The sequence below is a fragment of the Pelophylax lessonae genome (genome assembly GCF_965119305.1).
Source record: "Pelophylax lessonae genome assembly, chromosome: 3".
NCBI classification, from domain to species: domain Eukaryota; kingdom Metazoa; phylum Chordata; class Amphibia; order Anura; family Ranidae; genus Pelophylax; species Pelophylax lessonae.
Window position 1 is genome coordinate 160268045 of NC_138770.1, and position 27758 is coordinate 160295802.

The window sequence follows — 27758 nt, forward strand, 5'->3', positions numbered from 1 at the left end:
TTGTTGCCAAATTGAGACAAATATATTCCCAAACACTACTCCAATTGCAAAATAAAAGGAGTAGCGTACCTCCTCACATGTGAGTGCGCTGGATTCTTTGTTGGTAAAACCAAATTGGCACTTTGGAGAAGGGCCTGGTACATCCTGGAATGTATCCATATAGAAACCTGTGAAAGTTCTGGTTGAATATAAAATCTTTTGCTTTCTGATAGTATTTTCACTTATATTTTCTTTAATTTCTGTCCCTAGTCTACCTGGGATTAGACGTATTTGACCATACGGTGGCTGGTCGCCAAATTGGATACCATCCATATACACTTACTCAGCTTTTGTATAGATAGTGCCTTACATGTACGCTACTGTCAGTATTTGCCATTAAAATCATCTTTCTCTCTCTCTTATATACTCTATACCAGAGATCCTCAAACTACGCACTCCAGCTGTTGTGGAACTACATATCCCATGAGTCATTGTAAAACTCTGACATTTACAGACATCACTAGGCATGATGGGAATTGTAGTTCCTGAACAACTGGAGGGCCATAGTTTGAAGACCCCCTGCTCTATACCCATACCCTTTTTGTACATCCTCCTCATGCAGCCTTTTGAGGTCTCTCGCTGGTCGGCTTGGCTCTACTCTGCTGCCCCCAGTGGTGCCACTCTTGAGTGTGGTGGGTGAACCTTTTTTGCATTATAGATCATCTGTATTTACATGTACATGAGCCTCCCTGAAGTAGAGTGTAAATTTGAAGTCTCAAAATGCGTTTGATGTCACTCTTATTTTGTTATATGTAGAGGTTCTCCTCCTATTCATATGCTGTTGTGTATATACATACTCAAGCCCTACCCCCCCCCCCCATTTCCCATCTTAGATTTTTTTACTCTGATGTTTAAATAAAATTAAATTTTTTTTATATATCTATGCCTTTGTGGTTCTAGAAGGGTTTCTCTTGTAAAATGTATGGCAGGCGCAACTTTTAAAATGAAGCCACATCAAACTGTATAGTGCTGGTACCATGCAAACATGCTGCGTTTGTTAGATGTGTATGAGGTGGCATTAATATTATTTAGCACACCCACGCACGTCTAACAAGGGCAGCGTGTTCCCATGCAGTATTAGAATTGCTAATTTTTCACACTGCGTTCTAGCGTGAACGGGCCCCCTAAAACTGTTTGTTATTGTATAACTAAGGCAATTTTTTTAGTTTTGGACAAAATGGAGAGGGATTAGAACACCTCTTTATTGTTTTTATTCCTGTTTCACACACTCTATATGTCATGTTTACCGTTATTGCCAAAAGTGAAAGAAAATCCCACATTTTGGGTTGTCACGTGAACATTGATAGAGGGGAAATCCTCTTCTAGTTCTGTTGATACCCAAGGGTTCCCTCATTTTGGAATGATTTCCTCTCATGTCCTCTTTTGTCTATGGGACAGGAAATTTAGGGAAATTTCCCCAATGGGACACAGATGGCAAAAATGTTTTAATGAAACTTGTCTTTGCATTTTAAAAAATATATAAATATCAATCCTCCAGAGTTTTTGGTATATTTCCCCTCAACCCCTTTCTGACTGATATATTTATTGGAGATGACTCCGGCTGAGAGATGCTGCTGTCAGGCTGCTATGGTAAAGAATAAACTGTAGCTAATGGAAGACGTGTGCATGCATGTTTTGTAGGCTTTTCATCACTTTGTTTACTTTTAACTACTGAACTGTGAACTGTCTCCGCTGCTCTGATCTGAATCTGGAACAGATTTACCAGCCCTAAAGATTTGTAATTCTGTTGAATTATCTTGTGATCTAGGGTCTCCTGCTGGACAGCACAGCCAGGTCCCTTACCTCATCCTTTCTCTGTGTTTAAAGTAGTACAGCTTGGTGAAGGAGCCTGCAGTTTGATAGTGATGCAGCCTATCATGTTACACATGCATTGTTTGTTTGCCTTTATATATTTTGGAGCTATGAATGGATATAGAACATACTCTGTAAAGCTAGTGCCACACTATTTCCATTGTGTGGTTATTTTCTCTTCTAAGCTAATATAATTGCTGGAGCTAGAATTAGTATGATTTTTTTGATCTATCTGAAGTTTACCCCTGAAGATCTGCACAAGTTTTAGATTAAAGCTTTCCAAAGTAATTTGGATCGAGTCACTGTCTGCTAATTCTACTGAGACTGTAAGTTACAGCCATCTTGCCACAACTGGATCAGTTCTATAGATCCCACTTGCAGTACTTAGTTTGGAGTGACAAACAATGCATAAGCTAGCTTATATGGTCATCACTATGCTTTCCCCTTCTGCCAGCAAATATCTTACGTTGAAACCTCTGTGCAAAGCATTAGAAACATTTTGGCACCTAATACCGATCCTTCCACTTTCAATCAGAGTTTGATGCAAGATTTTTGATGTGCCTGACAGTCAAAGTCGGAGGCATTGATACAATTATGTATCAATTATGATACAATTATGTAACCGCAACAGTTGGCTGTAAGGGACAGATTTCAACCAAGCCTTGGCAGCTGTCCACCGGGATGTACCCATTATGGTCTGTAGGTTTGAAACATGTCTTAATTTCTAGATTGTTATTAACAACTGCTATTTCAAGATCTAGGAAATTTATTTTTTCTTTACTTGCCTCATAAGTTAGGGAAATACCCCTATCGTTAGTATTTTAATGGGTCATAAAATTCTGTAAAGATTCCAGATCTCCATTCCATAGGAGGAGGATATCCTATATATATCTAGCCCAGAGGACCAATTCAGGTCTTTCTTGGTCATGGATGACAGCCTCCTCCCACTTAGCCATAAATAGGTTCGCCAAACTAGGGGCGAACTTGGCTCACATAGCAACTCCCTTCTGTTATAAATAAAAAATGTTCTCAAACCAAAAATAATTGTTTGGTTGCAAAATCCAGAAGTTCCATAATTAAGTCCTGTTGGACTAGAGGTAGGAAGTTGTCATTGGACAAATAGTGTTTAACAGCCATTAAACCCAAATGATGTGGTATACAGGTATAGAGAGCTGCCACATCGGCAGTGGCCAATAAGAAGCCTTCCTGCAAGTCTATGTTCTCTAATAGTTTAATCGTATCTTTAGTGTTCCTCAAATATGAGGGTGTCTTTTTCACTAAGGGTTGTAAATAGAAATCTATATAACGTCCAATACGAGACGTGATGGAATCAATCCCATTAATTATGGGACGTCCTGGGGGGCAGATAGGATTCCTATGCACCTTAGGGATGTGTACATAACAGGGATCCTAGGAGCCACAGGTACCAGGTAGGATATTTCTTTTTTTATCAATGATCCCTCTGTCAAAACCATGGTTTACCAGTTTTACTACCGGTAATTTCCTCTTAAAACAAGTGCTGGGATTGTATAACAGCTGATTGTAAGTCTCACCATCACTTAATACTCTAGATATTTCCTTTAAATTGTCAATTTTGTCTAATACTACAATTCATCCGCCTTTGTCGGTCAGGCGGATGAAGTTTTTTCTGTCACAAAGCTGTTTTAAACCTAATCTCAGTTCTGGGTGTTTGCGTATATTTTTGGTGGTTAACTTTTCTAAATCTTTTAAAACTAAATCTTTAAAAACGTTGATAGAGGGGGGCCATAGGGCCAGGGGGATTGAATAGTGATGGATTAGAGGGCCCTGAATGAACAGTGCCTCCAGTCGCAATCCTCAATGTGGGCTTTATGGGATTAGCCATAATAAATCTCTGTAAATTACGGATATATTTATGGATCTCAATAAATGTGTCAAATTTATTAGGTTTTTTAGGAGGAACAAACTTCAATCCTTTGTCAAGGATTGATTTCTCAGCATCTGTGAGTTCAATGTGGCTGAGATTAAAATACCTCCAACCCACTAAGTTTTTTCTTTTTCCTCTGGACTCGCCGCCCCCCTCGGGAGCCTCTCTTGGTTCGGGGACCCAGTTGTGTCCTTGCTTTTCCTTAGGAAAACCCTCATATTTATATTGGTTCGGATTATTTTGGCTGTAATTATATGGTGACCTATCATAATTATCCTCATCCCTCTCTGGATAGGAATACATGTTTCTACGTTGAGAATCCTCTCTAAGAGGGGAGACATGGTTATATGTCTGGATAATAGTTCCTATATGCATAAGGGAAGATTTGATGTGACAGAGGAGATGTTGCCAATCATCCGGAGATTAGTGTGTCATCTCTTTTTTATTAACTCTTGCTTGAATGACTCTCTGCCACTGGCATTAGAGTCCACCAACTCTGGTAAGCGCTCCTGACTCTCCCCTGATGGTCGCATCTTTTGGCAATCTTCCATTCTGAACATGAGATGCCCGTTTGGACATGGACTCTATTCCTTATTTCAACACATATTACTCAGGCTTAGAGGTTGCTCGTTTGCACATTTGGCACCTGGCACTTTATTTGGTTTTTGCACAGTCACTTGCGTGTTTGACACTGTATGTTTATGTGTAGCATTTTACAAGTGGTTAAACTAGCCAAGTGTAGTCAATGTTACCTCATTTTTCTAATATCTTTGACAGGAACCACCTTTAGGAAAGAAGCAGTGTGAGGATTTCAGTCACGACTACACGTCATTCTTGGTTTAGGTTTATTTAAGTGATTTTTGAGAGTGGAATCTGCACCTTAAGGAACTGACACTTTTTTTTAGCAGAAAATGTTCATGTCAGCAAGAAAAAGATGATAAATAGTTTGACATGAACTGACTCTTACACATTGGGCTCTGTGGTTCGTTCCAGGTTGGTGGGCCCTCCAGCACTCGTCCTGTTACAACATGCCATGTATTAACAGTACACCATGCAGGAACTGCTGTGGTCTTTTTGTAGATTTTCAGTTGGAAATCATGCCTACACTATTACAGCAACTTGAACTTTTCTTTTGTGCTAGCTAATTTGTCAAGTGTACTGTACATCCTATTATATTACCTGTGTGGTCTTGTTTAAAAAAAAAAAAAAAAAAAAAAAAAAAGAAGACAGAAGTTAAATTTGGTTGTTTGAAGTGATAATAAATCCTCCGTTTAGAAAAAAAAATAAAAATTTTACCTGCTGATTTAATCACTTTCTGAGTATGCAGCTACTTTATCTTTGCCTATGTTCCAATTCAAGCTGGCGCCATGCCTCAGGGTGGCTCCTTTCTCTTGCAGTGTCCTATAGAGTCACCCTTGCATGCAGGAACTAGAGTTGTGTCTCCCTACACTGTGTGCATTAATAGAAATACACAGTCCCATAGCCTAGAATGACAAGGCATGCCCCTCCCTTCCTTCTCCAAGGTAACAGACTGGCTCCAGACTGCACTGTCCACTATTGACCATTTTTCCAGTAAAGACTGCAAGTCCAGGGAAGCAGCAGTAAAAGAGTAGGAGCCAGCAGCATTAAAAATTGTAATCTGCAAGTGCTGGGTAAGAAACTTAGCAAACTTAGTTTACTGGCAACTGTTTATTTTATTGTGCTCAGTGTGTTAAACTGACATTTTTAGGGTTTTTTTTACCCTAATGCTGTCCCTGCTAAAGTCTGCTTGTGATTTTTTTTTTTTTTATCTACAGGTAAGCCAATAGGCTTACCTGTAGGTAAAATAAATATCTCCTAAACATGCGCCATTTAGGAGATATTCACCATGGATGCAGCTAGTGACGTCCCCGAGGGCTTCTGCGCACATGCGAATGATGCCATCGCGGCTCTGGGCACACTCACAAAGCCAGAGTCCACCAACCCAGAGGGAAGACTGGAGGGAAGATAAAAGCCCCCTCAGCCATGACAGCGCACCAATGGAGGGTTTCCTTTTAAGGTAAGTATTTCATAATGTGCTAGTATACAGTGCATACTAGCACATTATGATATTCTTTTGCAGGTGAACTTTTATTTACTATTTTTTTTTTTTTTTATTGCAGTGGTTTACTACCACTTTAAGGTAAAAAAACACCCCACTACTTGATATTGCATGACCAGTGAAAAGATGTCACCGCTGCCTTGGATCACCAACTCAGCAACAGCTGCAAAAAAGAAGGGAGCAAGGAAATGCAGGCAAGATGAGTATATGAGGGTTGAAGGATGCCCTTTGCTCAGACCCTGCCACTTTACCTTGCATGGGCAAAATTACAGTGTCTCAAAAGTGTTCTACTTCAAATGTTGTGGTCAGAACAAAAGTCAACTTTGAGTTCCCAGCTCATCCCTTTACTGAGGCTGATTACACACAAATGGCGAGTGCGCAGTGTATCCAAAACGGTCATGTTCTGTACCGACTGCAATGCCTTTAAACACCTAGCAACAGATCTAACATTAGGTAAGCTTCAGAGCGGTACAGTGCTTTTGCATCTTTCCAGTTCAGCAAAGTGGGCATCAGGCTAAAGATTAAAGGTACTACACACAGTTTGGTCCACACAAGTTAATTATTTCTAATGGCCACGTGCTGAATCACACTTCTCTCATGTCTCTAAATGGCAGGAATCCAACTACTTTTTACTGCAGTGTAGTCGACTATTGCAGTCATAGAAAGCAGCTCTCCACGGTAGTAGCTATGGCATTTGGCATAACTGGTATATGTGGAGTAAAATTTGAGACTTCCCCCCCAAACTTTCCCATCTGATCTTTCCTTTTTGTAAGGTAGGTGGTCCTCCAGATATTGTTCTCCCAATACAGATTTGTTTTGTTTGATACACATATTAGGACAGCCTTCCCCAACCTTTTTAACACTGGAGAACCCTTGAAATAACTTTCTGGTGTCAAGGAACCCCTGCGAATAGGTATTGTATCTACAGCCCATGGAACATTAGTGTCATAGTCAGTTGGAAGAATGTTCCCTAAATTTGAGGTCAGTGGAACGAATCGCCCCAATTACAGATAGTTCAACTGATCGTTTGAAAATCAGCAACCGACCAACTCCCGATTAGAGCTCTGTCAATGACGGGGGGCTGTCCCCGCTGTCTCCCTATCAGAACAGAACAGCTCAACAGGGGAGATCACTGGCCTAACCCCGCATGGTTAGGACAGCTGCTCTGACCGGATCTGACTTTTTTTGTTCAACCCCTTGAGTTGAGCAGAAAAAAACGAACAGTGTATACCCGACTTAAGTCAGTGGTTACTTATCTGAGAGGCAGAAATTGCTCAAGGAGCCCATAGCAACCTCTGGTGGAACCTTGGTTGAGAAAGGCTGCTTTGGGATGTGACATGATGAGTGTGCTTATGACAGCCTTTCCATGTATCTTGAGTAAATGAATACACTTCCAGGTATTGGAAGTGCTCGTTGCAACATGCAAACATTTTCAGACTTTGATCAGTGAAACTTCATCCCTTGTCAATCCTCTTGTACAATATTCATGTGTAGAATTATTGAATGTATTTCCATGCCTCTCATTGTTGCCACTGATTCATTGCCTTATTTTTTGTATGGTCACTATTACTTCTCCTCCTCTGTCATGTCTGGAAGTCTGGATCATTTAAAGTTAGCGATGATGGAGCTCACTGTTTATGAGGTTAATTTTAGGACCCTATGCTCATTAAAAAGTTTTTCTGTGCTGGGATCCTGACCTCTCTTCATGTCACTGGGATTACAGGGATGCTGGGATTTCACACTGGCTCCCATCTCTTGCCTTGCAGATTTCGGTCTGACTGTGAGCTGATAAGGTTCATATTTCTGGATGTGCAGAAAAGCCAGAAATACATGACCTGTGGCTATATTTCATATGTCATGTGAGCTTCTTTTTATTGATGGGAGTTTTTTAAATTTTTTTTTTGTTTTACTGATAGAATAATTTTATACTTCATACTAAGTTTCCCGTTTTATGATTCCAAACCGCAGTCATTTCAAAGCTATGACTCGTGATATAAAACTTGGCTAGCACTTATTTAGACCCTTTTGTGTGGTGGTGTTGCTTTAAATGTGATCAAAGAACTACATGAAAATTATATCCCCAAAAAAATACTTGGAAATGCTGGTGTTCACTTATGAGTAACATATTTTATAGACAACCTATCTTGAGTCACCCTATGAAAAGTAACAACTCTTTAGTCTTAATTTAGTATAATGGTACAAATCTACATTTGTTCTTTCCTCTAGCTTTTAGCTTGGGCTCCGTTCACATCTTGGCATCCTTGGTCATGGGCAGAATCGCTGAGATTCTGACAGCAATTCCGAATCACGGCAAATCACGGGACGCCCACGCTTTTCCCATCACTTCCAATGGCACCTCAAATACAGCATAATTTTGCCATGATTGCCCCCTGGTGAATCATGGTAAAATTCTGCAAAGAGAATTGCGGGCTGCCTGTCACCCAAAAGAAGTACAAGAACTTCTTTTGAGCGACAGGCATTCCGCTGTATCTTTTTCACAATCTTACTGCAATGCGTTGGGTGACAGTTGCTGCAAAATCGCATGATTCTGCCCACTATCCAGGATGCTAAGATGTGAACAGAGCCTTAAAGATAAGTGGCCCCTTGTGGACTGAATTAAAGAGGTTGTAAACTCGGTACAATTTTTTTTTTTTTTTTCTACAACCTGAAAGAGAAATACATAATGAGCTAGTATGCATCGCATACTAGCTCATTATGAAATACTTACCTTAGAACGAGCCCCCACCATGCCGTCCGCTCTCCTCTATGACGGGCGACATGTCTAGTCGCCCGTCTTCTGGGATCGCGGCATCCGGCCATCTGATTGGCCGGAGCCGCGGTGACGTCACTCCCGCGCACGCGCGCGGGAGCCGACAGTCACGGCACGGGGCTCTGAAGGAACGGCACAAGCGGCCGTTCCTTCATAGCGCATGCGCCAGTGACGTCACTGGATGCATCGAAGGTAAATATCTCCTAAACGGTACAAGTTTAAGAGATATTTACAGTACCTATAGGTAAGCCTTATCATAGGCTTACCTATAGGTACAACTTGCAGAGGAGGGTTTACTTCCTCTTTAACTGCCCTTTCACGAGCCTGACCTCATGCTTATAACATAGTTATGCTTAAAAATTGTTTCCCAGGTGTATAGTGTGCATAACAGTATCAAATAACAGAGCCTCATAGTTATGTGGGATGTAAACCACTTTGGGGCCCTGTTAGTAATATTCGTATTCACATGGCAAAGGTTAACTATTTAAGAATGTTAGCTGTAATCTACCCAACTGTCATTCAATACCACAGTGCATTGCTGTGAATAATGGCAAACTCTTCCACAACCAAACCTCTGTACGGTGGCCATATATAAAATGTGCAGAGCTTCTTTATATGTGAGTAGTATGTGCGAACATACAGTGCATCCGGAATGTATTTACAGTGCTTCACTTTTTCCACATTTTGTTACAGCCTTATTCCAAAATGGATTCAATTCATTATTTTCTCCAAAATTCTACAAACAATACCCCATAATGACAACGTGAAAGAAGTTTGTTTGAATTCTTTGCAAATTTATTAAAAATTAAAAACGAAAAAAACTTTACATGTACATTAGTATTCACAGCCCTTGCCATAACACTCCAAATTGAGCTCAGGCACATCCTGTTTCCACTGATCATCCTTGAGATGTTTCTACAACTTGACTGGCGTCCACCTGTGGTAAATTTAGTTGATTGGACATGATTTTTAAAGGCACACACCTATCTATATAAGGTCCCACAGTTAACAGTGCATGTCAGAGCACAAACCAAGCCACGAAGTCCAAGGAATTGCCTGTAGACCTCTGAGACAGGATTGTATTGAGGCACATATCTGGGGAATGTTATAGAAAAATGTCTGCAGCATTTAAGGTCCCAATGAGTACAGTGGCCTCCGTCATCCATAAATGATAAATAAATAAAGTTTGGAAACACCAGGACCCCTGGAGGGGGGCCGCCCGGCTAACCTGAGCAGTCTGGGGAGAAAGGGCTTAGTCAGGGAGGTGACCAAGAACTCAATGGTCACTCTGACAGAGCACCAGCATTTCTCTATGGAGAGAGGAGCACCTTCCAGAAGAACAACCATCTCTGCAGCACTCCACGAACAGGCCTGTATGGTAGAGTGGCCAGATGGAAGCCAATCCTCAGTAAAAGGCACATGACAGTCTGCATGGAGTTTGCCAAAAGGCACCTGGAGGACTCTTAGACCATGAGAAACAAAATTCTCTGGTCTGATGAAACAAAGATTGAACTCTTTGGTCTGAATGGCAAGCGTCATGCCTGCAGGAAAGCAGGCACCACTTATCACCTGGCCAGTACCATCCCTACAGTGAAGAATGGTGGTAGTCGCAGCATCATGCTGTGGGGATGTTTTTCAGTGGCAGGAAGTGGGAGACTAGTCAGGATTGAGGGAAACATGAATGCAGCAATGTACAGAGACATCCTTGATGAAAACCTGCTCCAGAGTGCTCTGGACCTCAGACTGGAGGGAAGGTTCATCTTCCAATAAGGCAACGACCCTAAGCACACAGTCAAGATAACAAAAGATTGGCTACAGGACAACTCTGTGAATGTCCTTAAGTGGCCCGGACTTAAACCCAATTAAACATCTCTGGAGAGATATGAAAATTGCTGTGCACTGACGCTCCCTATCCAACCTGATGGAGCTTAATAGCTCCTGCAAAGAAGAATGGGAGAAAGTGCCCAAAATAGGTGTGCCAAGCTTGTAGCATCATAAGACTTGAGGCTGTAACTGGTGCCAAAGGTGCTTCAACAAAGTATTGAGAAAAGGCTGTGAATACTTATGTACATGGGATTTTTCATTTTTAATAAATTTGCAAAGATTTCAAACACACTCCTTTCACGTTGTCATTATGGGGTATTGTTTGTAGAATTTGGTTGAAAATAATGAATTTTTATCCATTTTGGAATAAGGCTGTAACATAACATAAGCCCCGGTTCACACTACTGCGTGTGCGGGGTTCGCATGTCATGTCGGAGCGCACTGCTCCGACATGACATGCGATCAGCTGTGCGGTGCGAGTTTAGCCATACAGTTTGTATGGCTAAATTCGCATCGCACCCGCAGCAAACACGCACAGGAGGCATTTTTGCTGCCGCATCAGGATCGGATCGCACAGCGGTTCACACTTGTGCGATCCGATCCTGTGCGAACTGCACGATCGCACTGCGATATGCGATCAAACTGGGGGTGTCGTTAAGATTACATTGACACCCCCAGCGGATCGCATATGGCAGTGTGAACTGCCGGGGGTGCGTGTGCGATGCGGGAACAGGCTGCGAATTCGCAGCCTTCCCGCATCGCATCAGTGTGAACCGAGCCTTAAATGTGGAAAAAGTGAAGCACTCTGAATATTTTCGGGATGCACTGTAGTTGGTCTCTGGGCAGGGTTTATTCATTGCAGGTATGGCTTAATGTTATCCTTTGAGACCCGGTTCACACTCATGCGAGTGCCGGGTTCGCATGTAATGTCGGAGCGCACTGCTCCGACATTACATGCGATCAGCTGTGCGGTGCGAGTTTAGCCATACAGTTTGTATGGCTAAATTCGCATCGCACCCGGTGCAAACACGCACAGGAGGCATTTTTGCAGCCGCATCAGGATCGGATCGCACAGCGGTTCACACTTGTGCGATCCCATCCTGTGCGAACTGCACGATCGCACTGCGATATGCGATCAAACTGGGGGTGTCGTTAAGATTACATTGACACCCCCAGCGTATCGCATATGGCAGTGTGAACTGCCGGGGGTGCGTGTGCGATGCGGGAAAAGGCTGCGAATTCGCAGCCTTCCCGCATCGCAATAGTGTGACCCGAGCCTTAAGGCCTCATTCTTACTGGCACTATCAAATCTGCTTCTATATGTGTTAAAAGGACATGTCTAAATGCATATACTAGATGTAATTATTTTTTCAGCGGTGCCATTCAAGCTGCACATTTACCTGCAGTTATGTTCATTCAGTTTAGCTGCCTTTAGAGAAAACGGAATTCTGTGCATCTAGGATCTGATTAGAAATTGAACACATGTAAATAAAACTAAACTTGCTTAACATCTGGACACACAAAAAAAGGGTCTAGGAGGCATAAATCTGTTTATAACTTCTACTGGGTTTGGAAATGCTAAATGCAGGATTTTCATTGTGAATCCTAAAGTCCTGAAATACACTTTCTTTATCGTACTTCAGGTGGCACAGGGCAATATTCATTACCACATTACATCACCTATAGGTGAATGGACACTGGCAACCAATCAGACAGTAAGTCCCCTTATATAACCCCTCCTACACAGGAAGTACCTCAGTTTTTTTGCCAGTGTCCTAAAGGTGATGGTCATGGTGGAGATGCTCTCCACATTTTTTATGTTTTTTCAAAGAAGAAGAAAAAAGATTATGCTACAATCCCCAATTAAAGATCTCTGAATCTAAGGGGTTAGCATTCAGATCCTTCCAAAAGAGTCAAAGACTAAAAGGATGGTACCTGAGCCTCGGAAAAGGAGATAAAGGTTTTGCCTGTAATGTTGGCCTTTTTAGGCACTGGACCCTGGGATCCGGACCCTTGGTAAAACCAACCCCAAAGGCGCTCGGCAGGGTGATCTGCAAGTCCAAGGGAGTGACCCCTCAAAAACAAAGTGACAGAAACTCACCTTGATGGGTGAAGATTGGATTCTTCTTACAAGACAGAATCCTAGGGCGGGACTGATAAGTCCACATAAAAAATATTAGTAAATTTTTTTTTTATACACTGTTTCCTTTAAAAGATAACAGATACAGTGTGCAATGATGGTCTCTCTTCTGTTAACAAAAGTTTAACTTATCCTGTGAATAATGCCCAAGGTTTTAAAGATCCAGCTGATAAGAAGTTGGAATCTTTGCTAAAGGCCTCCTCTGCTGTTGCAGGGTCTGCGATACAACCAGCAGTAGCAGCTACAGGAGTTTGTCAGTCTTTAAAAGACAGTATTAAGCATATTCCCAGGACGGTTTTCTTCTCAAGGAGAGTCTGTGGAAAGTTTGACAGATTTACCCCTCACTTTGTTTTGCAATGGATGCTTTTAAAGACTCCATAGAACAAAAGTTCTGGTTCGCTCTTTTAACCGTGCATATGCCCAAAATCCTATGGCTAAAAAGCTGGTCTGCGGAACTACCATGTAAAAGTTGCTGACTTTCCCTTTCATGGAGAACGCCTATTTGGTGATGTTCTGGATAAAAAAATCCGAATGATTTCAGGGGGGGAAAGTGCGTTGCTACCGATTTAAGAGGAAAAGCAAACATCCTTCTTTTAAGATTCCCAGGGCTTAGACTCCCAGTGCTTCTAATCACAGGCAGTTGCGAAGGCCCCGGCCATCTGGATCTAGAGCCAAGCCTGCAGGGCAAGGGCAGAAGAAACCCTGGGCCCAAAGATCTACCTCTAAGCCTTCCTTGTGAAGAGGCTCCCCCCACTCAATCGGGTGGCAGGGAAGGCTGCTACGGTTCTAGAAGGTCTGGGTAGAAATAATTCAGGACAACTGGGTTATTTTCACTATCTCACGGAGATACAAACTGGAGTTTTGGGTGTTCCCGCATCCTCGGTATGTAAAATCAAACATACCTGCAGATCCTCTAAAAAGATGATCTCTTTTTCGGACTTTGAACCATTTAAGGTCTCAAAGAGTGATTACAGAGGTTCCTGGAGGACAAAAGATTTAGGGTTCTTTACTCAAACCTTTTGGTAGTCCCCAAGCCAAACAGGAGACCTATTCTTGATCTCAAAGCTCTGAACCAGTCTCTAAACATTTGTAAAGGGGGGTTTGTACATCTGCGCCTATGGGTCACCTCTAAATTATAATAAACAAAAAATTATATATATATATATATATATATATATATATATATATATATATATATATATATATATATATATATATATATATATGTGTGCACCATAGATTTCTATTGTAACTGTAAAAATTGATAAAAAATAAATAAATAAGTATAAATGTGAAATATATAAATGAAAAAATGCAGCCGCAAAAAACTCCTCCTGCCACGGAGAAAGATAGAATAAAAAATGAAGAGGGTTTATATACCCCACGCTTTCTGCGCTTGCAACTGGATATGTAAAATGTGAAGTTATACCTTAAAAATCAATAATAGCAAAATGTGATATGGAAAATGTAAAGCAATACCATAAGTATATACAAAACCCGCATACACCATAGACACTAATGCAATAAACAAACAACTCTGAAAAAAATGATAATAATAGTGGAGGAGCCCAAGGACAAATCCAGATAGAGTGGTGCTTAAAACACACAAGGGATCACCGCTGTGCTCGGGGGGTGTGTGTGTCAGGAAAACTCACCAGAAAAGTTGGATCCCCTTCTACCCTATGGCAGGGGGATCATTCAGGCTTAGGGGAAAACATGTGTTCCTCCTCCCAGTAAATCCACTGTGCTGTGGGTCCTCCCGCCGTTCCGGGTTATGGGTTCTACTGTATGTCCCTGTGTATAGACTCCGTGGGTGCCGGATGTCAAAAAATAGGAAGCCTCATACTGAAGTCCATAAAAATTTATTGAGATATATACAGGTCAGTCATAAAAAAACACTTGTACTTTCCGAATAGAGTCAATTCGATCAGTCATGGCCTACCTGCAGGGAGAGGAATTTCTAGCAACCATAGACATCAATGATGCATACCTTCATATGCCTATTTTTCTGGCCCATCAAAGGTTTTTACGCTCTGCAGTAGGAAACCGTCATTTTCAGTTTATGGCCCTGCCCTTTGGGCTGGCCACAGCTCCAAGAGTGTTCACAAAGCTCCTAGCTCCAGTATTGGCCGCTCTAAGGTCTCAAGAGATATCATTGATAGGATATCTAGATGATCTATTACTAATAGATCTATCGGCTTCGGCTCTAAGCCAGAATGTTTTCCAAACAGTTCAGTTCTTAGAACGTCTGGGCTGGATTCTGAACTTGGCAGTCAGCATTACAGCCGGTCCAGCATCTGGAATATCTGGGTTTCCTTGTGGACACAATGCAGGCAAAGATATGCTTGCCTTCAAGAAAGGTCACAGACCTGAAGGATCTGGTTCGATCCATAAGAAGGCAAAAGTATCCTTTGGTACGTCTTTGCATGAGGTTATTAGGGAAGATGGTGTCCTCATTTGGAGCAGTTCCCTATGCTCAATTCCATGCCAGACCTTTACAGAACAACATTCTGTCAGCATGATGGACCAGAAAGGTCCAGTCCCTAGACTGATGCATTTCTCTGATACCAAGAGTATGTCAGAGTCTGGTGCTTGATGACCAGAAATTTGGCGAAAGGGAATTCCTTTCTTCTAGTAGTTTGAAAAGTAGTGACTAGAGATGCGAGTCTTTTTTCGGCTGGGGAGCAGTTCTGGTGGAAGCCACTGTCCAGGGAAAGTGGTCTGGGGTAGAAAAGAGTCTTCTCATCAATGTCTTGGAAATCTAAGCAGTTTGTCGGGCTATAAAGTACTGGACGCACAGACCTCAGGGTTACCCTGTCAGGGTACAATCCGACAATGCCACAGCTGTGGCTTATATTAACCATCAGGTAGGCACAAAAAGTCAGTCAGACCAGAAGGAGGTGGATATCCTCCTATCCTGGGCAGAAAAAGTTGTTATCAGCGGTTTTCATTCCAGGAATAGAAAACTGCCAGGGAGACCTTCTAAGTCATCAACAGATGTTTCTGGGAGATTTTTCCCTACACCCCAAGATCTTTTCATTGATCTTCCAATGCTAGGGGGGGGGTCCCAGATGTAGATCTAATGGCATCCACGTTCAACAACAAGTTGAAGATATTTGTGTCCAGGACCAGGGATCAACTCGCAGTCTGAGTAAATGACTTGGTGACTCCTTGGAAGGAGTTTTCTCTGATCTATGCCTTTCCTCCGGTTCAGCTGCTGCCGCATCTGTTATGCAGACTCCTGCTAGAGAGGAAACCAGTAATCCTGGTAGCTCCAGCATGGCTGAGGAGGTTTTGGTATGCACAAATTTGAAAATTGCAGTGGCAAGGTCTTGGGTTCTTCCACTGTGTCCGGACCTGCTCTCTCAAGGTCCGATATTCCACCCTGCTTTACAGTCTCTAAATTTGACAGCTTGGCTATTGAAGCCTTGATTTTGAAAGAGCGGGGTATATCTGGCCCTGCTGTTTCTACCCTGATAAATGCTAGAAAACCAGTCTCTAGAGGCATTTATTACAGAGTGTGAGGCCAGGAAATGGAATCCCTGCAAATATATTGTTGGGAGAATACCAGCCTCCTTGCAAATAGGGGTAGATATGAAATTAGCCTTAGGCACAATTAAGGGTCAAATTTCAGCCTTATCTTTTTTTTTTTTCAGAGACTGATCGCTTCACATTCCTTGGTTCAGACCTTTGTTCAAGGGGTATTACGTATGCTTCAACCAGTGGAACCACCATTGTGTCTTAGGATCTAAATTTGGTGCTGGCAGTTTTACAGAAACACCCTTTTGTGCCCATGGGGCATATTCCAATGGTTCTTTTGACCAGAAAATTTGTATTTCTGATTGCGATAACTTCAGCCAGAAGAGTATCAGAACTAGCAGCTCTTTCTTGTAAAGAGCCATTCTTGATTTTGCATCAAGATAGGGTAATTCTACATCCACACCCAGGTTTTTTTGCCCAAGGTGGTGTCCGCTTTTCATTAGAATCTTTCCAAATCCGCAGACAGCAAAGGAAAAGTTATTACATTCTCTTGATGTAGTACGTGCGTTCAAGATTTACTTGAAAAGGTCAGCTCGGTTTCAAAAGACTGACCTTTTGTTCATGCTGTCACAAGGGCCCAGGAAAGGGCAGGCAGCATCAAAGTCTACGATTTCTCAATGGATTCGCCAGGTTATTATGCAGGCGTATGGCTTGAAAGGGAAGGTTCCACCTTTTCCAGTAAAGGCACACTCTACCAGAAAAGTAGGTGCTTCTTGGGCAGTTTGCCATCAAGCTTCTATGGCTCAGATTTGCAAGGCCGCGACTTGGTCGTCGGTATATACGTTCACTAGAGTCTATCAAGGGGATGTTAGGACCCTGGAGGAGTCTGCATTTGGCCGCAGTGATCTGCAGGCAGCTATGTAGATCTTGTGGTCTGATGGCGTTATTTATGGTGTCCCCCTCCCCTCAAGTGCATTGCTATGGGACGTCCATATGGTAATGAAAATGACTCTGTGTCCCATGATGTACAATAAAGAAATATGGATTTTTCCTACAGCTTACCTGTAAAATCAATTTCTTGGAGTACATCACGGGACACAGAGACCCCTCCCCTCTTGTATGGGGTGTTGATTGCTTGCTACAAAACTGAGGTACTTCCTGTGTAGGAGGGGTTATATAGGGGGACTTCCTGTCTGATTGGTTGCCAGTGTCCATTCACCTTTTAGGTGGTGCATAACCCATATGGTAATGAATATGGCTCTGTGTCTCATGATGTACTCTAAAAAATTAATTTTACAGGTAAGCTGTAGGAAAAATCCATATTCTCCTTTGCATTATGAGGTATTTTTCGCCTGCTCTACAGGTGTTGTTTAAATTCTATACATGTATGATTTTTGGCAAATTATAGTTGGTTGTAACTGGCCACATACAACTAAACTTATTCTGTAATTTTAAAGACCTGTTATGACTCATCAAATTAACTTGCATAGTTCTAACGAGTGGCGGGAACATAGCCCACCTTTATAGCTACATGGATACCTCAACCGCCCTGTACAGTCCCCCTGATGTCATGTAATATAACAGAACCAAGTCCAGGTAAATGTGACCAATTTCTACTATCCTATACCATGACCTGGATTAACAAGACACTTCACAGACCTATTTGGCCACTTTATACTGAATTCTCCTGAATCCTGTACAGAAAATGTTATCTTGCACCACTTACAGTGCAAGAAATAAAATGTATTCGGTATGTTTCAGTTAATGTTATGTGTTGTATTTTGCAATAGTATCGTTCTGTTTCTGCAAAGCATCTTTTATGTTTTTTTAAATTGTACCTGTTTTCTTGATAAGTTATGCTCCCAGCAATGTATTTCACTAATAATGTGGGGTTACCTTGAAAATTAAATTTGTAATCTACCTGAAAAATGTTTACAAAGAGGGTTTGTAGGGAACAGGTACACTTTAATACTGAACGCCATGCTTACTGCTACTCATCCATGCTCATTGCCATTCATTCGTGTCTGTTGCTTTTTATGTGTGTATGCTAATCCTTGCTGATTGTTTCTTGTTTCAGCTATTTGTACAAGAATGAAATCCAATCCATTGACAGGCAAGCTTTTAAAGGACTTGCCTCTCTAGAACAACTGTAAGTGTCACATTGCATTATTTTGCATGACTATTTCTCTCGGTCATCAAGAGAAAAACATCTATGTACCCTTCCTACTGCATGTGTTTTTGTGTTCCTGTTGAGGAGGTGTAGCAAGTAAGGCAGCAATACATTTTGTTCTAACCTCTGCACTCCCCTTTCCCCAAAGTTTTGATGTCTCCATCAATTCGGGTTGTGCTGCTATGTTATAGTTCAAGGCCACACTTCATCAGGGGCTTTTCTGGGCCTCTGCTTTTTGTAGCTAGCACACATTGGTAATTTTTCAATCACTTTATTGGATGATTCATCAAGTAAGAAAGTAAGTATTTTCCCTTCGTTTTTCAATTGGCGTTTCAACAAATTTGTGCCCAATAAGATTATTTGTCAGACAAATTTCCCATGGAACTTTGTAGGCCAACACCTGAGAAGACAGGAGCAGGAAGCCTTCACTGAGGAATTGTTAGACCCCTAGGTGGCTAAGCATTGCATCCATGCCTTCCACACCTCCTTCAAGGGAACTGGTTTCTCTAGTGTTCTCCTTTACATCAAAAATGCATACCTGCCAAAGATTTTTTGTCAATAACATATATGGATCCTCCCACACCCACATTATTAACCATAGTAAACTTGCCATACGGTTGTTCAATGTGCCTTGGCGCTAAATCCATCCATTAAGCTATAATGACTCTTCTAGGATAGTTATAGATGAATGGATGAGTAACATTACCAAGTGGGCTTTAAAGCTGTTGGACCCTAGATTAAGGTGATCAGATTTTAAAATGAAATCTGGGGACATATTTTTTTTTTTATATTGGCAAATGGCACAGGACTGCATAATACACAGAGCACCTGGGCACAGGACTACATGATACACAGAGCACTGGGCACAGGACTATGTGGAGCATATGTGGAGGTGGGGGGGGGGGGTAGGAGATGGAGGACAGATGAAAGGGGGGTGCCTGATGGGGGACAGCTACTCGCCATACCAGGAACCAGGTGGGCACCGCTCCAGACAGAACCCCTCACCATCAAAATGGGGGGGGGGAGCTGGTGGTCAGGAGGAATGCTGCAACTTGGGCTGAGACCCGGTCGTATGGAACCTTGTGAAGCATTTAGCTTGTAGGCCAACCCCGTCTAGTGGAGCTATGTCGTAGCCGACCTAGCGCAGAGCTGAGGTCTGCGCACGCTCTCTGGCCAGACTGGGGTGACCACTGGATCTAGATTATCCAGCCCGTTGCCCAGTCCGGCAGTTAATTGTAGATCTCACAGGAAAAAACAGAAGGAAAAAAGTTCTATCTAAAAAGAAAAAAATTGCCAGGACCAGAGATCCTAGCAAGGAACTAGGTCCTTACTCCTGACTAGGCAGAAAAAAACCGAGTACCTATAGCAGAGAGAGGGAGCATACCCCCTGGGACTGCCCATAGGCATAGCCAAATTCTTTTTCTGCTTAGTATTCCACTCCTGTAGGGGGCTATGATCGTCAATAAACATCAGAGAAATGGATTTTACGGTAAGTTAAAAATCCCATTTTTTTTTTATTGGCAGATGGCACAGGTCTGCCGAATACACTGAGCACTGGGCACAGGACTACATAATACACAGAGCTGGGCACAGGACTACATAATACACAGAGCGCTGGGTACAGAATTACATAATGCACAGAGTGCTAGGCACAAAACTGCGTAATACACAGAGCGATGAGCAAAAGACTGCGTAATACACAGGCACAGGACTACGTAATACACAGAGTGCTGGGCACAGTACTTCGTAATACACAGAGCGCTGGGTTCAGGACTGCATAATACACAGTGCTCTGGGCACAGGACTGCATAATGCCCAGGACTGAATGATACAAAGAGCGCTGGGCACAGGACTGCATAATACACAGAGCGCTTGGCACAGGACTAGATGATACACAGAGCACTGGGCACAGGACGATATGATACACAGAGCACTGGGCACAGGACTGCATAATTTACAGGAGGGTGTTAGGGATAGAATGCAGGGTTCAAAGGTTTGCTATGCACAGAGGACACTTCTGCCCCCACTTTCATAGCTCACCTCTGCACCCTTCTCTCACAGATTATCTATGTAGCCACCTTTTAGCCCTTCCCCCACAACAGCTAAACTCTCCATCTCTCTCTGACCCCCTGCTCCCCCACAACAGACCCCCCCCATCTGCTCACATCCTGGCTTCAGCCCTCCACACAGTCAATTTTTGGTTCTGCCTCTCCTCTTCTGAACAGCAGCAGGAGTGGCAGCGAGATCATTCTGCAGTGGGTGTCAGCATCCGAGCCACCAGGCTCTTGCTCAGCCAGTATGGGATGCCCTAAGTTAATCCGGGGACAGGCTTGGTCTGGGGTCAGTGTCCTCAGTCCGGGGACTGTCTCTGGAAACGGGGACGTCTGGTCACACCACCCAAAATGGAGGTATCTTAAACAGTCATAGAGGTTATTATGTTGTATAAATCGAACATCCTTTGTAAATCTTTTAAACTGTCAGTCTTGTATCAGTGTATGAAGCTAATGCTATCTTTGTTTGTATTGTATAGTAATTATTTTGTACATACATACTATCTGATCAATGCAATGCAGTTGGTGCTAATGTTCATTTAGGGGCCCCTGTGCACTTTGTGAGTTGTCGTGCGACTTTGGACATGACTAGTTGCAACCCATTATTTGAAATGGCACCTGTTCATATCGATGCACCAAGAAGGTACATGCATTTTTGATGTGACTTTGGTCCAGAGAATGTAACTAAAAGCCGCATCTACAGTGCCTTGCGAAAGTATTCGGCCCCCTTGAACTTTTCGACCTTTTGCCACATTTCAGGCTTCAAACCTAAAGATATAAAACTGTAATTTTTTCTGAAGAATCAACAACAAGTGGGACACAATCATGAAGTGGAACAAAATTTATTGGATATTTCAAACTTTGTTAACAAATAAAAAAACTGAAAAATTGGGCGTGCAATATTATTCAGCCCCTTTACTTTCAGTGCATCAAACTCTCTCTAGAAGTTCAGTGAGGATCTCTGAATGATCCAATGTTGACCTAAATGACTAATGATGATAAATAGAATCCACCTGTGTGTAATCAAGTCTCCGTATAAATGCACCTGCATTGTGATAGTCTCAGAGGTCTGTTTAAAGCACAGAGAGCATCATGAAGAACAAGGAACACCAGGCAGGTCCGAGATACTGTTTTGGAGAAGTTTAAATCCGGATTTGGGTACAAAAAGATTTCTCAAGCTTTAAACATCCCAAGGAGCACTGTGCAAGCGATAATAGTGAAATGGAAGGAGTATCAGACCACTGCAAATCTACGAAAACCTGGCCGTCCCTCTAAACTTTCAGCTCATACAAGGAGAAGACTGATCAGAGATGCAGCCAAGAGGCCCATGATCACTCTGGATGAACTTTAGAGATCTACAGCTGAGGTGGGAGACTCTGTCCATAGGACAACAATCAGTCGTATACTGCACAAATCTGGCCTTTATGGAAGAGTGGCAAGAAGAAAGCCATTTCTTAAAGATATCCGTAAAAAGTGTTGTTTAAAGTTTGCCACAAGCCACCTGGGAGACACACCAAACATGTGGAAGAAGGTGCTCTGGTCAGATGAAACCAAAATCGAACTTTTTGGCAACAATGCAAAAACGTTATGTTTGGTGTAAAAGCAACACAGCTCATCACCCTGAACACACCATCCCCACTGTCAAACATGGTGGTGGCAGCATCATGGGTTGGGCCTGCTTTTCTTCAGCAGGGACAGGGAAGATGGTTAAAATTGATGGGAAGATGGATGGAGCCAAATACAGGACCATTCTGGAAGAAAACCTGATAGAGTCTGCAAAAGACCTGAGACTGGGACGGAGATTTGTCTTCCAACAAGACAATGATCCAAAACATAAAGCAAAATCTACAATGGAATGGTTCCAAATAAACATATCCAGGTGTTAGAATGGCCAAGTCAAAGTCCAGACCTGAATCCAATCGAAAATCTGTGGAAAGAACTGAACACTGCTGTTCACAAACGCTCTCCATTCAACCTCACTGAGCTGGAGCTATTTTGCAAGGAGGAATGGGCAAAAATTTCAGTCTCTCGATGTGCAAAACTGATAGAGACATACCCCAAGCGACTTACAGCTGTAATCGCAGCAAAAGGTGGCGCTACAAAGTATTAACTTAAGGGGGCTGAATAACTTTGCACGCCCAATTTTTCAGTTTTTTATTTGTTAACAAAGTTTGAAATATCCAATAAATTTCGTTCTACTTAATGATTGTGCCCCACTTGTTGTTTATTCTTCACAAAAAATTACAGTTTTATATCTTTATGTTTGAAGCCTGAAATGTGGCAAAAGGTCGAAAAGTTCAAGGGGGCCGAATACTTTCGCAAGGCACTGTAAGTCTTGCTTCAAAGTTTCACAGGAAATCATGAATGGAGCCTTAAGGTACACTCTCATAATACATTTAGCATTTGCATTTAGACTGATATAAGGGACGCGGCCTTACCTGCAGGATATCTGTGGTTTTCATTCTGGTATTCTGGTATTCATCTTGGGTTGCTGGCTTTCTCTCTATCCATTTATATCCTCAAGTTACAGATATCTCCTGACTAGCCCTGAATCTTGAGAGTATGAGCAGTGGTGTGTTCAATGGCTAACCTCCAGGGCCGGACTGGCGTACCGGGATACCGGGAGATTTCCCGGTAGGCCGACTGCCCTGGGGCCGCTTTGAGAGCAGCAGCACTCAGAGGGCCCGCCCACCCGCAAGTTCCGGCCACCCGCCCGCAAGTTCAGGCCACCCGCCCGCCATTCACGGCCGCCCGCCCGCCCGCAAGTTCCGGCTGCCCGCCCGCCCGCCATTCACGGCCGACCGCCCACAAGTTCCGGCCGCCTGCAAGTGCCGCTGCTGTGTGTGACTGGGGGAGTGGCCGCCACCGTTGTCTGCTCGCTGCTAAGGGGAGGCTGGCTGAGCAGTGTCACTGCAGGCCGCCTATCCTCTCCGCCCATAGCTTCAGAGAGAGAAGCTGAAGGTGCCGGTGTAGCTGACGACCAATAGAGTGAGGGGGAGGAGCTCTGCCCTCTGCTGGGAGACCCACACGTCAGAAGAAGCTTCCCTGCAGGCACGTGTGAAGAGGCACTGAGGCTGAGGAGGAATCGACTGACAAAGTAAGTACAGTAATCAGCAGTGCAATTGATCCCATCCTCCATCACCACTGCCCCCTGCTGATCTCACCACCCCCACATATCTTATCCCTGATAGGATGGGGGGGGCACCCCCCCATCACCACTGCCACCAATCTCCCCTCACCACTATAGCTGCCACTGATCCCACTCCCCTCACCACCGCACCATCACTGATCCAACCCCCCCACCACCCCTGCCACTGATCCCACCCCCTCACCACCACTACTGCCACCGATTCCCACCCCCCTCACCACCACTGCCACCGATTCCAACCCTCCTCACCACCACTGCCACCGATTCCAACCCTCCTCACCACCACTGCCACCGATTCCCACCCCCCTCGCCACCACCACCACTGCCACCGATTTCCACCCCCCTCACCACCACCACCACTGCCACCGATTCCCACCCCCCTCACCACCACCACCACCGCCACCGATTCCCACCCCCCTCACCACCACCACCACTGCCACCGATTCCCACACCCCTCACCACCACCACCACTGCCACCGATCCCACCCCCCTCATCACCACCACCGCTGCCACGATCCCACCCCCCTCATCACCGCCACCGATCCAAACCCCCTCACCAACACCCCTGATGCCACTGATCCCACCACCTTACAATCACAGCTGCCACTGATCTCACCCCCCTCACCACCACCGCTGCCACCAATCTCACCACCCCTGCTGCCACTTATCCCATCCCCCTCACCATCACCACCGCTTCCGCTGATTCCACCCCCCTCACCACCACCCCTGCTGCGACTCATCCCACCCCCCTCATCATGTCTGCAACCTCTGACATCTCCTGTACCATGTCTGCACAGCCTCTGACATCTCCTGTACCATGTCTGCACAGCCTCTGACATCTCCTGTACCATGTCTGCACAGCCTCTGACATCTCCTGTACCATGTCCGCACAGCCCCTGACATCTCCTGTACATGTCTGCACAGCCTCTGACATCTCCTGTACATGTCCACACAGACCCTGACATCTCCTTTACCATGTCCGCACAGCCCCTGACATCTCCTGTACCATGTCCGCACAGCCCCTGACATCTCCTTTACCATGTCCGCACAGCCTATGACATGTCCTGTACCATGTCCGCACAGCCCCTGACATCTCCTTTACCATGTCCGCACAGCCTATGACATGTCCTGTACCATGTCTGCACAGCCCCTGACATGTCCTGTACCATGTCCGCACAGCCCCTGACATGTCCTGTACCATGTCCGCACAGCCCCTGACATGTCCTGTACCATGTCCGCACAGCCCCTGACATGTCCTGTACCATGTCCGCACAGCCCCTGACATGTCCTGTACCATGTCCGCACAGCCCCTGACATGTCCTGTACCATGTCCGCACTTTTACCACTTTTAACTAGAATTTGCTCTTTTATATATAAAGCCCTATATGCTTTCATATCTGTCTTATCTATGATGGCACACTCTTCAAATTTGCTTTAAAATGCATGTTTTTCCCTTTTATGAACAAGGAAATAATTAATGCTATGGGGCTGGTATGACATTTTTTCCAGGGCTGAATTTTATTCCCAGTCCGGCCCTGCTAACCTCTGTGTTTTGTTTCAAGAAAACTACAGCCTCATGGAACACGTACACTTGGGCTTTAGAGGAAGGGTGCACATTATGTGCAGGCTGCAACTCCACTCAGTAGTAGTGGGAGAAGTGTTCTCAAATATTTAGTTCTTAGTGGACTATCAGAATTTAACTTAGTGACAATGCTTACTGGATTGCTGTGCCAGTTAGGGGCTTGTTCACACCATGTTTGAGCTGCATTTTCTGCACACCACTTAAATGGTGTAGACAGGGCACCTAGAAAACAGTTGAGCAAAGGACGATCGCCAGCATCACAGTCGAGTGCATCAAGACATCAGCTTTATTAGGACATCGGTGTATACAGCGCAAACAGTCAACGCGTTTCTGCCATAATGGCCTTACTCATGACTACTAGTGATGAGTAAGACCATTTTTGAGCTAAATACACTGATTTCTTAATAAAGCTGATGTCTTGCTGCACTTGACCCTGATGCCAGCAATCTTACTTTCCTTAAAAAAGGCTCTGTTCAGTGATTTTTCTTTCGCCGGTTCTTCAGTGGACCGCAGTCTGTGCCTGAGTACCGGCCATTCAGCTGTAGATGTTTAATATAGGAGGTAAAAGCGCTGCGTTTTTCCCATAGAAAACAATTGTTTTCTATGTGCCCTGTTCACACCATACATGTACAGTGGTGTGCAAAAAAAATCCAGCTCAATGACATTGTGTAAACAAGCAATGATCAGTTTAAATAATTAAACAATGATTGGAATGATGCCCCATAGAATAAAATGGTTGCAGTTGCAATTTTTCATGTCACACAATATTTATCCGTTTAGCTGTATATCACATGCATATTTTCAGGAACATATTGCACAAATGCAATATAATACCCAACTTTTGATAAAATATAAACGATGGGGTTGTCAAGACTCAAAATTGTGTGCGCCCATGAAATGGCGAAAAATTATGGTACCTAAAATTTTTCACAGGTGACACTTTAAAAGCATATTTAGAATATCAATTTAGAGTTAACCAGGACTTTCAGTTGGATGTTTGAGGCAATACCTGTGTCTTGCAGTCGCTTTTTACGTACAAGTGAGGGATCTACTAGTTTATTTGCGTTTGTTTGTATGAGCAGGGGGATGGGGGGGCTTTTAAATATATATATTTTTTTACTTTTTTCATTGCAATGGAATAGCATTGGGCAGTGACAGTTACTCTTTATAAAGATTTCGGGGGTCTACTAGACCCCAATATCTCCCCTGCCCTCCACTGCAGCTAATCAAGCACAGATTGTACTTGCCGTGCTCTCCCCTAGCGATAGTAACCAGAAATGACAGCTCTGAATCTACAAGTGACAAAATCCTCATTACCTCTGGGTCCATTAGTCACAGAGGAAAACACAGAACATATCTTCCTCAGTCTCCTCTTTATCCCACTGTCTGGTCAGTTTCTTGTAGTCCTGGCTCCCTGGAGGATTGGAAGAGCCAGGTAACCGTGACAGGAATGACCTCCAGAACTGAGGAAAGGAAGCCCTGTGTTAGCTCTGAGTTGCTCCATTTGTCCCCCAACTGACAACACTGCACAAAATGCAAGTGCTTTCACATCATAGAAAAGGAAATTAGTGACATTCCTACAAAAGAAAGGAAAGATTAAAGACCAACTCCGGGAGGGAAAAAATAAGTTTTCCCTTACAGTGGGGCTGTTACCACTTTTCAGGGATTAAAGTGATTGTAAAGGAAAAATGTTTATTTAGAAAAAAATAAAAATAAATGTCATACCTGCTCTGTGCAGTGGTTTTGCACAGAGCAGCCCAGATCCTCCTCTTCTGGGATCCCCCGCCGGTGCTCTGGACCACTCTCCCTCGCTGAGTGCCCCCATAGCAAGCCACTTGCAGTGGGGGCACTCATAGGTGCTTTCTCCCAACTTTCTGCATTCGTAAAACACAGGGAGTGTGGCTCAGCCCCCCCCCCCAGCTCTCGCCTCACTGGCTTTGATTGACAGCAGGGGGAGCCAATAGCTCCTGCTGCTGCATCTCAGCCAATCAGGAGGGAGAGACCCAGAAGAGCTTTGGGTCTCATGCACATCGCTGGATCCAGATAGGGCTTAGGTAAGTATTAGGGGGGACTAAAGGGGGGAGCTGCACACTGAAGGTTTTTACCTTTAAGCATAGAATGCATGAAGGTAAAAAAAACTTTCAGCCTTTACTACCACTTTAATTGCTTGTTTTTATCTAGGGGATTGCAGAACAGAAATGTACTTACCTTATCCTCCAATCCTCCCCCGCACAAGACTGGTCCCTGCATCATCTGCCTCTTCCCACACCCAACCCCCACCCACCCCTCCCACCCCTCCTGTGCAGTCTAGTGGTCTTGTGTCTTGAAGTATTCCTGACATCATCGATCCCATAGTCCTGATCTGGACATGAGAACATCAGAAACAGTCCCGCACTGGATCATGGGGAAGCACGGTTTGCTGCTGGAACAGAGGATTGGGTAAGTATATGCTTTCTAATCTCCGCCGGACAAAACTTTATTTTTTGCCCAGAGTTTGGCATTAAATATGTTGAGGTTTGATAGAAGGCATTAAAATCTCCTTGACATGCCTATATCGTGCTTTGTTTTATAAATAATTTTTGTGTATTAGAAGTGGTCTTTTTAATAACAAAGTTTGCTGTGTTGACTGAAAATGTTTCCTACCACCATCATATTACTGAGGGCTGTTCAAATAAATTCTCAAAATCTACACATTTTTGGGGGGATTATAGCTGTAAGCCCTTTTCATATAAAACGGAGTGTGATTTTTATTATGA

General features: G+C 43.6%; 1 protein-coding gene across 2 annotated transcripts in view; it reads left to right on the forward strand.

Annotated features, from left to right (window-relative positions):
- Window positions 1-27758, forward strand: part of PXDN (peroxidasin) — a 292748-nt gene that overhangs the window by 170134 nt on the left and 94856 nt on the right. Inside the window, exon 4 of one of the 2 annotated variants that reach the window (XM_082249023.1) lies at window positions 18129-18200. The exons of the other annotated variant lie outside the window; for it this stretch is intronic. Within the exon in view, the coding sequence (XP_082105149.1) occupies window positions 18129-18200 (72 nt within the window). The remainder of the gene's footprint in view (window positions 1-18128; window positions 18201-27758) is intronic. 2 annotated transcript variants of the gene reach the window in all.